Below are 12,996 nucleotides of genomic sequence, written 5' to 3' on the forward strand. Positions count from 1 at the left end.
TTCTCCCCCCCTCACCCATTACACTCCAGACTCTCTGCTGAAGTCCTCTGACGAAACGCGGTGGGGGCGGTGACTTGCGCGGTCACCTAGGCAACGGTATGCTGTACGGCAACTTCGACTAAGATCGGGAACTTCCGGAATGCTAACGAGCGGACAGGAGACAGGTAAGCGGCCGGCAGAGACCGTGGTGCCGACACTGTTTGACTACATGCTGTGTTTTAACCTTTTTGATGTGAGTGTAATGGGTGAGGGGGGGGGGGAGAACGTAATAAAAAGTGCATGTTGTATCAAGCGGTACTTCTCTATGTGCATTTTTTACTCCCTCCTATGCATTGCGTCTATGAGGATATCGCAACCGTGAGCAGGGCTCACAGAGCTTGGATTATCTGGATGGTCCGGACGTGATTTCATTATCCTTACAGGCTTATATTGCAGAGGGATCTGGTAAGCGTTTATACTTTGGGTGCTTTACACGTGGTGAGGTGGAGGGACATACTGACTACTTATGTTCCATACCGGAGATATACCCCTTACTGGGACCCCGCAAGAACTCTGTTAGTGACAGACTTTTCCATAATTGGACTCTTGCTCTATTTTATGTTTGACACATGTGATTTTAGAGTTATTTATTTATTTAGACTATGTTTTTACTATGATCATAGCGCTGCTTGTGCATATTGATTAAGACCTTCATGATTGATACGCACCTTTATCTATTCCTTGAGTTGTTTTGGGCGGCAGCTGTTTGAGTCAAATTGTTTGTGTGTTATTGCACACCATCTATTGGGAGTGCAGAGCGCTGGGTGATTGAGTTTTAAGCTTAGCTTGGTGCTCAGTCCTTTTATAGATATTACATTTTTTGTTTTGTGGTTTAATGCTGCTTTAGGCTCTGTTCAAGAAACATATATGGCATACAAAAAGCTGGCTGTGTTGGTGTAGAAAACAAATAATTTTTTAGCTGTTATGTTTCAGTGCTGCTAAGAAAAAAGGATCCCAAACTTCCTGAGATAATAAAAGAGCTACAGGTTTTATCATGATGTATTTGGGATATTTAGTATTTCTTTGATACTAGCATCAGACTAACAGGAGAGGCGAGTGCAGAGAAAAAAGGGGCAGAGCGTTTCAGTTCCAACAACAGTCCACCAAAACAAGGACATTCGGGAGCTATATCGTTTGTTGCTACGGGGTTGTACACATTTCCTATCATTGGGATTTTATATAATAGCTTTTTTGTGTGCGGTTTGCACAAAAAAAAAAAAAAAAAGATAGCTATATTAACAAGTCACTGTGGTATGTTGTCTATATATAAAATCACAGGCCCCCAGCTGCAATCAGTAATGAAGACCACAGAACTCCGAGGCTGGAAGCAGGTCAAGGCATTTGGGGCTCTGTAATGAAGACAGGATTAAAAAACGCTTGACGCACATCTGACCTAAGTAACTTTTCCTGTACTGGAAATGAGAGTCTGCCACGAACATCAGAGGTGAATTTCTGAGCACAGCAGTGTAATAACATCGAAGCTTCAATGGTTCTAAAACAGGTAATGAAGCATGTCTCATCCACACAATAGAAACTTGCAGCTTCATTTTATTCAAGCACCACTTATTATTGTCTGGCTGCTGTCTGGTTTTCTTCAGATAAACCTAATTTCTGCAATGAGACATTGGAAGCACCTTATATCAGACACAGAAAACTGTCAGCCCACCAGCTGAGGAACTGAGAACCCTACCATGACTTATCAAATTCTGCCTGTCAGGGTATGCTGTGACGTGTAGTTCTTTACCAAGGGACTGCTTGGCAAATTCTGTTATATACAGTCAGGGTCGGGACAAGGGGTGGGCAGGAGGGAGGGCTGCCCTGGGCACAATGGCTTATTGCAGACATGGGAAGGAAGCCCTGTGCCAGATGCTTCTGGTACAAGGCGGACAGGAGTAGTGACGGGGGGGGCGGCTGGTGAGCAGTTTGGCATCTTTCCCTGGGTGCTGGATGACTTTGTCCCGGCACTGTATACAGTATTCACTAGCTGACATATAAAGACAATTGGTTGCAAAGTATAGTGACATTATTTTGCAGAATTAGCAACTTAAAATGCTTATTTCAATCCTACACATTGAATATACGAAGCCTCATCTTTGTAATTTGAATTAATGGCAATCCATTTTCTCATTATGGTTCTAAAGGATCTTGAAATACTTGTGTTCATTAAAAAATGTTCAAACTTTTGCCTATTGTCTTGGGTAAAACTAATTTATTTCCACCATTGTAAGCAGTTTTTCTTAATGAGGGTAAGCACCCATCATTAGCAGAGATAATACCGGTGTCTCAGACTTGTATGGATAGATGAGGTGCGACTACTAACCATTACCCCAACAGGGAGGCTGAAGACTCCTGTTGATCCCCTACATGAATGAGGGTCCCCGGAACACTAAAATGTGAAGTACCACTAAAGGGAAACTAAGCATGTTATTCTAGTGCTTGCTGAGGCTCCTGCTGACCTCAGATATGATTTGGGGGTCCTTGGAAGACTCAAATTTGCAGTACTGTTATAGGGAGACTACGCACACTACTCCAGTGCTTGCTATGGCTTCTGCTGAACTCATATGATTTGGGGGTCCTTGGAAGACTCAAATTTGCAGTACCGCTATAGGGAGACTACATACACTAATCCAGTGCTTGCTATGGCTCCTTCTGACCTCGGATATGATTTGGAGGTCCTTGGAAGACTCAAATTTGCAGTACTGCTATAGGGAGACTACACACACTAATCCAGTGCTTGGTATGGCTCCTGCTGATCCCTGCTATGACTTGAGGAACTCAGAAGACTCAAAAACGTAATACCATTGTAGGGAGACTTTATAAACGAATCCCATGCTTTCTAAGTGTCCTGCTAATCACAGCTATAAGTTAGGGTCCTCAGCAGGGGCTGACTGGCAACTTTTGACCCAGGGGGTAAGTACCACCCTGAGGCCCATGGTGCAGCGACTCGGCCCCCTCCTGCTTTCCCTCTTCCCTGCCATCTCTCAATCCTTATCCTAGACTGAATCTCGGCTCCATAGACTCTCTGCTCACCGGGTGGGTCGGACTGGACAGCGCCTGCTGCACTCACTCTGGGTTCCCGAACTGGCCGGCAGGGGGCAAACTGTGGATGCAGGGGGGGAGCCGGGATGGCTAAGTTGGCACTGGCCAGAGGAGAGTCTCTGGTGGGGCATGGAGCCAGCCTCTGCTTGGGACATGGCTTACACCATCCATGTCGGGGGATGGCCTACATTCTGCCCTTGTCCTGCACTCGGTAGAACACTGGCAGGGACTTTTACTCCTCTTCACCAGGAAGCCTTTAGGCATGTTTGTGGCAGAAGCATCAGAGTGGCAAGGCAATTCCGCCTCTGGTCCTCAGAAGACTAAAATGTGAAGTATCACCATATGGAGACTGCATACACTAATCCAGTGCATGCTGAGGAGCCTTTTTATCCCTGCCATAAATTGGGGTCAAACCACTCAAACTACAGATTCAAACCACAATTAGGAGACTGCACATACTAATGCTGGCCATATACTAATACTTCTTCTTTCCTTCATCCTGCAGGCTGAACAAAAAAAAAAAAACAACTCCCACTACAATTGTCTGATCGGGGATGCAGCTACTGTTCAGCCAACAATTGTCCACCAGGTCAAGATAAGATCTTGTCTAGATGAAAAATACAGAACAGAAAGCAGGTAACTGTCACAAAGAGGTGCCTATTCCCAGAAAAAATGTTAAAAAACCCACCAAATTTGTTAGAGGACAGGGAGGATGGGGATGAATGGTCATTTCCTTTTTAAGCGAAGGTCCGCTTCAATCTAGTGCTCGCTGAGGTTCCTAAATATCCTTGTCATAAGTTATGGCGCTTTTCCACTGTGAGTACCGGCTCGGCTCCACTCAGGACTGCTTGGCCCTGCTCGGCTCGGTTTGCTTTTCCACTACGTGGTACGAGTCGGCACCTTTCGCCACTGTATAGGCTCTACTCGGCTTGGTTTGCTTTTCCACTTTAGTAGTAAGTGGGGGCGGTTACAACGTAGTTACGCCGCCTCTACTACCATGACATCATCTTAACGCGACACAACATGAGCGATGGAGCCTATAGAAGGAATGGCGTTCTTGATTCTCGGCATGTGGATTCTTTTCACCGCACAACGAAAACGTTATTGCAAAGGAGGCTGATGGGAGCAAAAATAAATACTGCAGAAAAAAACAAGAAAAAACCAAGAGAGTATGGGAACTCCTACAACAAAGCACAGACGGGTGACAGGCTTGCTCAACGGTGCACAAGGGTAAGCTTTAGCACTGTCGTGCGTGTATGTGTGTGTTGTGTGTGTGTTGTGTGTGTGTTGTTGTGTGTGTTGTTGTGTGTGTTGTGTGTGTTGCGTGTTGTGTGTGTGTTTGGTGTGTGTGATGTGTGTGTTGTGTGTGCTGTAATGGAAGAAAGGAGAGTTCACACACACAGGCGCTGCTTTGAGCTGAAGAACAGGAGAGATCACACAACTGCATGGTATGGTTCGGTGGTGTCGCAAATCCAATGACGGTGACGATTCTCTGACCAATCAGTGGCTAGTAGTGAGGACAATTAAGGCTGCATGCGAAGGATTGTGGGATTTGGTATAGGCACGGCACACTTGGAACCCCAACCGAGGTGGTACTAAATAAGAGAGCCGTACCATGCAGTGGAAAAGCGCCATAAGAGAGCCATACCGAGCCGAACCATGTAGTGGAAAAGCGCCGCCGTACCAAACCGTTCCGAAACGTTCAAACATGTACCATGCCGTACCATGCAGTGGAAAAGCGCCAAAGCGAGCCATACCATGCAGTGGAAAAGCGCCATTAGAGTCCTCTTTAAGGGTCACGCCACAAAAAGCACATACTGTTCACAAATGTATGTAAAACAATCTTTAAAGTGGAGTTCCACCAATTTTGTTATTGTTGCAATGTATTGTGAATGCTTTTACCAATAGAAAGTTTTTTTGTTTTTTCTGTAAGTAAATACCTTTTTCTTTCTTATGTCGGCAGCACTTCTGGCTGCGGTTACCTAGGGGATTGTGTCACTAGGCGATTCGCAAGGGCTCCTGGAATAGCAGTGTCATGTATCCCAGGAGTCCTTGTGAATCGCCTAGTAACAAAATCTTGTGTTATTTCCAGACTGGTAATGATGCAAACGGGAGGAGTTAGGCGCCATTTTCGAAGAATTGCATCTGCCGGGAGGAAGTGGAGCATATCCGTTGGGGACCAGTCTGCCTTACTGCTCAGGCCCGAGATCGAAAGGTGCATGCTGGGTAGCCAGCTGCACCAAAATCCCAGAAATGAAAAGAAGAGGGCTTCAGATGCCCACAGCTAACATTGAACCTGCTTGCTTCCGATATCTGGATAGTAATCAAATATTTTAACACAAACTAAAATGACCACACATATGACAAATATCATATGTTAATGTATATGTTTAGACAAGTACAGAGGAGTCTTTTAAAAAAAGTGTGGGACTGGAATTTTTATGCTTGAATAACATTCAAGATAGAAGTATCTATAAGTGTCAGGCATAGAGCTGTTAAAGTGTTTAAAAAAGTTTGTTGTCTGCCGATATGAGCACAATATCTGCATTCAATACTGAAAGTTGTATTGTATGACTGATTTACGAAATAAACATTTATAACTGAAAGGAAAAAAAAGTCTGATGTCTGAAATGTAAAGTTTCATTTTCCTTTTACTTATGCCATGGACATTCTTAAAAGTGTTTGTTCTGCATCGATGCATGTCCTACTGTGGAACAATTAATACAATTTGGACTTTACATGACTTAGAACACATCATACCCTAATTCTCTAACATTCATTTTGTTAACTGAACAGCCTGTACTTGTTTAGTAAATCAACACCAATGCCATGATAGTGGCACTGCCAAATTAAAGAAATGCAAACTATTTCACCATTTAAGAAAAAATCCACTTTGCAAATGAAACATGCTCTACTCCTTTAGTAAATCAACATTATTATAACCAGTGGCGGCAAACAGAAAAATGTAATAGGCATTGCTTTGCGGCAAAAAACACTGTAAAAAATTGCGTGACTTTGGGGTCACAAAAGTGTGAAAGGAGCCTTCGGTAATTAAGGTATAGTGTGCCCCCTTTCAATGCAGAGTGACCAGCGTGCCCCCTTTCAATGCAGTGACCAGCGTGCCCCCTTTCAACGCAGTGACCAGCGTGCCCCCTTTCAATGCAGAGAGACCAGCGTGCCCCCTTTCAATGCAGAGAGACCAGCGTGCCCCCTTTCAATGCAGAGTGACCAGCGTGCCCCTTTTCAATGCAGAGTGACCAGTGTGCCCTCTTTCAATGCAGAGAGACCAGCATGCCCCCTTTCAATGCAGAGAGACCAGCGTGCCCCCTTTCAATGCAGAAAGACCAGCATGCCAGCTTTCAATGCACAGTGACCAGCGTGCCCCCTTCAATGCAGAGAGACCAGCGTGCCCCCTTTCAATGCAGAGTGACCAGCGTGCCCCCTTTCAATGCAGAGTGACCAGTGTGCCCCCTTTCAATGCAGAGAGACCAGCATGCCCCCTTCAATGCAGAGACCAGCGTGCCCCCTTCAATGCAGAGACCAGCGTGCGTGCCCCCTTCAATGCAGAGACCAGCGTGCGTGCCCCCTTCAATGCAGAGACCAGCGTGCGTGCCCCCTTCAATGCAGTGTGCCCCCCCCCCCCGAGACCAGTGCACTTACCTGCAGCAGAAGCGGCAGCTTCTCCTCAGTCCCCCGGCGTCTCCGAGAGTCCTCCCGCCTCCTCCTCGGCCAATGGCATGGGGTTTGCCTTGCGGCCAATCAGGGAGCGGGTATTAGACCCGCTTCCTGATTGGCCAGAAGGAGGATCCATGTGACAATAGCGAATTTTCATTTGCTATTGTCACACAATGGGTGGGCTCGGGGCCCACTGCTCTGCGCCCCGGGTCCACCCTTTGCTGAAGCCTATTAGAGCCTCTGGCTCTATTCAGGTGATTTAAAAAAAAAAAAAAACCCATTGAGCTCCAGGCGTCCGGCGCCCCGCATGCAGATTAGGGGGTCGGACGCATGGATGGGGGGGCGGCGCCCCTGCGCCCCCAACGCACCGGCCGCCACTGATTATAACATATTGAAATGTTGAGAACATGATAGGCTATATTTAACATGACAATGTCATCTTCTCTAGCATTGTAGTTTCTCTTCACCTATTGGTATATTGTAAGACAGGGGTGTCAAACTTAATTTTATCATGGGCCGAATCAGCATTATGGTTGCCCTAAAAGGTTGTATTTGTAAGACTATATACATTTATCCAGGGCTTTTTAATCAGAGAGCAGGAACTCAACCATGCCCCCCTTCCCCACCAAACCACATTGAATGGTGGATGTGGTCAAACTGCACTAAAAGTGGGAGGATATTAAAGAGGCAATAAATACTGGGAGTGCGTTACGTGTGGAGTTCAGGGATGCAACAGGATTGTCAGGGCTTGACAAATCCCAGGCACCAGGTGGCCATGGCGACAAGAAAGTGCGCCCTGGTGTCTGGACTGCAACCCAAATGCTTCCACACACCCCGTACCCCCCCCCCCCCAATGTATTCTGGGCTGCGCTTTCCAATCTGCGGGCCCAGGACCGGTATAACTGGTGCTGCCGGTTCCAGCGCAGCTGCCGCCCTTTAGCAGTAAAACTGCTATAAGGCGGTAAGCAAGTGGTTAAATCATAGTGCATGGACGAAAACATTATTTTTTTCTTACAGTATTCCATTCTGCTTACAGACACTATGGCACCTTATGTACTACCCTTCCATTAGCAGACTTGATGTTTCCTGGTGCTGGAAGTGCATTACTACATAAGATGTGAGCCCATTTTCACTATAATGCAAGCATATTTTGTGTATTCCCCTCTTCATGCAGACACATAGCTTGTTCTGGTTGTTTGCTATACATATATGTTTAATGTTACGTATGAAAGAACATTCTAGACAGTGAACATTCTTTTCCTTCAAGGACATACTTTCCTAGATCATGGGCAATTCCTTTTTATTTTAGTTTTTCATACGATTACAAAAATAGAATTTTTTTGGTTTAAAAAAAAAAAAAACCCAACATGCTCGGTCAGGCCGTTCGGGTACCGGGCATACCGATGATACGAAACCGAAATATCTGTCTATCAACAAGAATTTACCTTTGGTTTTCTACCGTCTATGGCCTGCTTAAGACATGACCTCTAAATTTACTTATAAAATTGTATATGTGCTACTTCCAATGAAAGATCAGTTTAGCCTAGTCAAAAAAATAACCTGCTGTTTTAATTTTTTCTATTTCTCTCTATTTACACAAGTTTTAACAATACAGTTGCATCTAGTTGAAAAGCCGACAATTTATATTCTAGGACAGCTTTTTTCAACCAGGGTGCCCAGGGACACTGGGGTACCTTCAGGTTTCTTCAAGGTGCCTTTGTAAAATTTCTAAAAATTGCCCAAAAACTGTATACAAACCAAAGGCTGGAATAAACCCTAACTTTTAGTTACAGAAAGCCACAGGTTTTTATTGTGCACCATTACAACCTTCTATTCGCTGGCCTCCTAACAACCAATTACATTGTCGGTTGCTAAGGAGAACGTCAGGCTCCTGCATAGCATCCTTGTTTGCCCCTCCCCTGCCCCTCTCTGTCTGCACTGAGGACACATTAGCGGGGCGAGGAAGAGAAACATTGGAATATTAATCAGTACCAATGTGCAAAGGTGTGTTTTGCTTTGGAAGAATAAATCACCTCTAATGTTGGGTGTCCTATGTGTTTGAATGTTGCTGCAATATGTAAAACTATTAATGCCCTTTTTTAAATTTTAGAATGGGGTGCTTCGTCATTGTCCAGAATTTTAAAGGGTGTCTTGACTGAAAAAAGGTTGAGAAACACTGGTTTAGAAGACTCCTATGCCAGCTGTAGCTTGTGTCCCCTACCTCTTCCCACATGACTGTATCGTTGGTATGACTTTCTCATCTGGATCCCACAAGATCACATTACAGATGTCACACTTTCTCCCCTGGATTCCTCAATTTTATTTTTTTTCTACATTATGGAAAATCTACTCGGGGGGAGAACAAAATTATTAGAATAGGGCACTATAATGGCCTTGTCAATTTGGCAGATATGGGAATTCTGAAGGAGATATCTCATTACCGTAGTCCTTGAAAGATTTATGACGCCGGTATGAGAATCACCTTGCCAGGAAGTAAGCTTCGATTTAGGTGGCATTGACCTATTTGTGCCTTCAGCGGTTATTTATTAAGTCTGACTGCTAGTACACTTTTACTTTGTCTCACCTGTTTTTGAGATGAGCCTCTACATCACAGCGCTGCATGGTGTCCTTGCATGCATTGGAAAAAGGACAGGAGACGACCAGCTTGTCCAGCAATTTGTGCACAAGGATGCTAGATTTCCTGCACAGTTTAAAGTGCAGCCTCTTTCGGTCCAGCGGGCAGAAGTCCTTCTCCTGTAGGAAGTTTCTGAGGCACTTGTAGCAGAAAGTGTGGCCGCAGGGTGTATCCAACGGCTGCAGCAAAGGTTGAAGGCAAATGTGGCAAACCAGGTCATCGTCCACTTCATTCAGGTAATTGTACAGGTGGTTCTCCCTTGTCCAGTGCTGCTGACCACACTCAAAGCAAAGGGGGTTCAATGATGAATCATCCTCTGCCACCACCAGTTCTTCAGTCGCCGTCCCCATACTGACCCCAGCTGGGATGCAACTCAACAATCCGTCACTCTCTTGGTCATTAGCACAACATACAAAAAAGTATCATGGTCACTTTTCTACCTAGGAAAAAGAAAACAGATTTTCAGATCAGAAGGCGGCGCATGTTATAGTTGGAACACAGAAAAGAAGAACTGGAACAGACTGCTGGGAACTTGGTGAAATGGGTCACACTAAAAGACATTTTTAGATATGCAAGTGCATGCAGTAATTACAGTGCGCAGTCACGTTTGAATATATTTTATGCGCGTGTCTAAATTCATACTGTTGAACTAGAAAATCCCTTTACACTGAAATCTTAGTTTTATAGTGTAAACTTCATCTTTTGCTATAATGGAGCAGGTTCACTTGAGTGCAAGTTGTAGTTTAGAATGTTATCAAGTTTTCCATCTGGCTCTAATATGGCAGAAAAGCCATGAATTTCAGACATGAATTCACAGCAGTTCTTCCATAGGAAAGATTGGGGCCACAGTGTGCATGTGCATTGAGAAGAGGACTCAGCAGGCCTTTTTTTTATTTTATTGTAAGGCTGGGAAGTCCTACTTCGAGATGGATCAGGGCAGAAGATAAAACTATTTATCCAGATATGCTGCACTTGGGGTGGGTTGGCATGTAGCTAAACAGCTGTACTTATGGTCCCTTAAAAGTGTCCTTCTATGAAATAAACCCTCTCTACATTGAATTAATTATACTCTTAAGCAGCCCATAGACCTAGAAATGTCTGATCCGATCAAGAGATAATCCCATTAATCACATGAAGGCTTAATCAAGGGGATCCTGCAGTGCCGAACCCTTGCAATTCTACCTAAAAGAGCTAGTTTTGCTTGATAGCACCCCCCCCCCCCCCCACCACATTTGGCACTTTTTTGGGGGGGAGAAAGTATTAGCTTTTGACAGATGCGCCACGGTGATCTAAGCCAGAATCCCCCCCCCCCCCCCCCTTGCGCATACATGGTAGGAAGCTGGCTGTGAAGCTGCAAGGCTTCACTGTCAGTTTCCCTTACTTAAGATGCCGGCTCCTACACCCAATGCCAATTTTAGAATTGGCTTGGGTGAGGACATCTCTGGATCCCTGGACAGGTAAGTTTCCTCATATTAAAAGTCAGCAGCTACAGTATTTGTAGCTGCTGACCTCAATTTTTTTGGGGGGAGCCTGGAGCTCCTCTTTAGGTAAAAACAAAGCTCTACTGAATGAAGCATTGGTGTGCTGGTGACCTACTACTGCTTGCCCTTTGATGGTGTTATCTGTTCGGTTACAACATTACTCACATTTGGGTCTAAATGCATTCAGGCAGTTGTATAAATTACTCGAAACCCATACTTGAGTAAAAGTACAAGTGCTCGATCAAAAAGTGACTTGAGTAGAAGTGGAAGTGCTCGATCAAAAAGTGACTTGAGTAGAAGTGGAAGTGCTCGATCAAAAAGTGACTTGAGTAGAAGTACTAAAGTATTCAAAATTTTTTGTACTTAAGTATTGCAAGTATTTTTTTTAAAAAATGTTGCTATTCAAGTACTGAAAGTAAAAGCACCAGTAGTTTTGAAAAAAAAAATTGCTACTCAAATACTGAAAGTAAAAGTACAAGTACTGTGTTATGTAGTTATTAAAGAAAGAAGTCAAAAGTTTGAACATCATATTGTTTTTTATTATTTCAAATGCAGCTTTTATTTATACATACAGTAGCTTTTATTTTCGTATGCGCTGATAATACACATATTTTGAGCTTCATGAAACCTGCCATCTACTGTTCTGGCAGTGGTAATTTTTATAATAGTAACGGGTAACTATACAGCACAAAAAAAAAAAATATCGGAGTAGAAGTATTGAAATCATTGAAAAAATGTAGTGAAGTAAAAGTGGAAGTAGGAGGAAAAAATTCTACTCTAGGAAAGTACAGATACCGCCTTTCGGTACTTAAGTACAGTAGTGAAGTAGTTCTACTTAGTTACTATACATCTCTGCATTCAGGTTTACACTTTGGATACCCTCTTACTGTATACTGGCAGTTAGACACCGGCCTTCTAAAAGTTCTTACTGGGATTATAAATAAGGTTAGAAAGCTTACCCTGATGACTGTTCTACCCCAAGATAACAAAGCACCATCAGGCTGTGCCCTTCACCTCCTACCCTCCTCTTTCTATTACCACAAATGTCTTAAGTCAGTAGTGACCCTCATACAGGCCTATGGTGTGCCATGCAACACTGGCAAAGACATCCTGACTATGTCCACAGGTCCCACTAATGTCTATAGCCAAGATCTACAACCAAACACTGTACACATCAGAATGTTAGAACTAAGCCTAAGTTTTCTGAACATAGAAAGCAGAATATTAATAGGGTTTGTCTTGCTTTTTCTCCTTAACAACTATTCACTAAGTTACAAATGACAAGCAAGTGTTAGTGATTTCAGCATGTTAATCACACATTCTGTGCTACTCAACATCTCGCTGCATCCAATTTACCATGGTGTTATAAATGTAGATACATTCAAAATCTGTAGAGCTCGTCGTTAAAACTGATCTATTTGCATTTTCAAAGGAAATATAAATTCACTTGGGAGGCAATTGCTTGTTATTACTCCCATTACTGAAGAAAGATAACAAACTGATATTAAGCACCGTCCAAGGAAGAAATTACTGCTGGCTTTACTGGAAAATCTATACATGGCTGCAATTCTATTCCACCTATGTCATGAGGTCATCATATTTTATAATAACAGCTTTCGTGTAATAATAATTGACTATTGCTACATAAACAATAATGGGTTGTGCAGCAATGGAAGGCTGGTTACATCTGGCTCTGTAAAGAGCTACATGATGTAAAACACTGAATGGGCGAAGTATGCCTTTCCATAAGAGCCCGTTCACACTATGGAGTTGTGGTAACGTGTGCGTTGCTACATATGGCAATGCACATTAAATGCATTCATTCTGAATGGCACCCCAACACACCTTGCCAACAGATGTGCATTGCTATGTGCACTTGGTCCCCTGGGGGATTAAAATTGAAGAAAAGCCTAAATATAATAATTCTTTAAATGTTCCCTCCTACCCTTCTCCTATGTATACTGCCCAAATCTGTGTACATACCTATTTTTAATGTGCTCCCGTCCAGCCCCCCTGTATCAGTAAACGTCTGCTGCAGGGGAGAGGGCTCCCTCTACTAGATAAATACACAGATCCTTTATATAAGGTAAGGCAGGATAGGTAGGAGTAGGGAAGGGAGAGGGAACA

At 43.8% G+C, this 12,996-nt stretch overlaps 1 protein-coding gene across 3 annotated transcripts in view; it reads right to left on the reverse strand.

The window, feature by feature from the left end:
- LNX2 (ligand of numb-protein X 2) overlaps nucleotides 1–12,996 on the reverse strand; it is a 225,137-nt gene that overhangs the window by 79,237 nt on the left and 132,904 nt on the right. For 2 of the 3 annotated variants that reach the window (XM_082248498.1, XM_082248496.1), the window contains exon 2: nucleotides 9,338–9,828. In XM_082248498.1, coding sequence (XP_082104624.1) covers nucleotides 9,338–9,738 — 401 coding nt within the window. In that variant the 5' untranslated portion in view covers nucleotides 9,739–9,828. The remainder of the gene's footprint in view (nucleotides 1–9,337; nucleotides 9,829–12,996) is intronic. The other variant, XM_082248497.1, reaches the window with a different exon arrangement.

Source organism: Pelophylax lessonae, assembly GCF_965119305.1.
Source record: "Pelophylax lessonae genome assembly, chromosome: 2".
In the NCBI taxonomy this organism is placed as follows: Eukaryota; Metazoa; Chordata; class Amphibia; order Anura; family Ranidae; genus Pelophylax; species Pelophylax lessonae.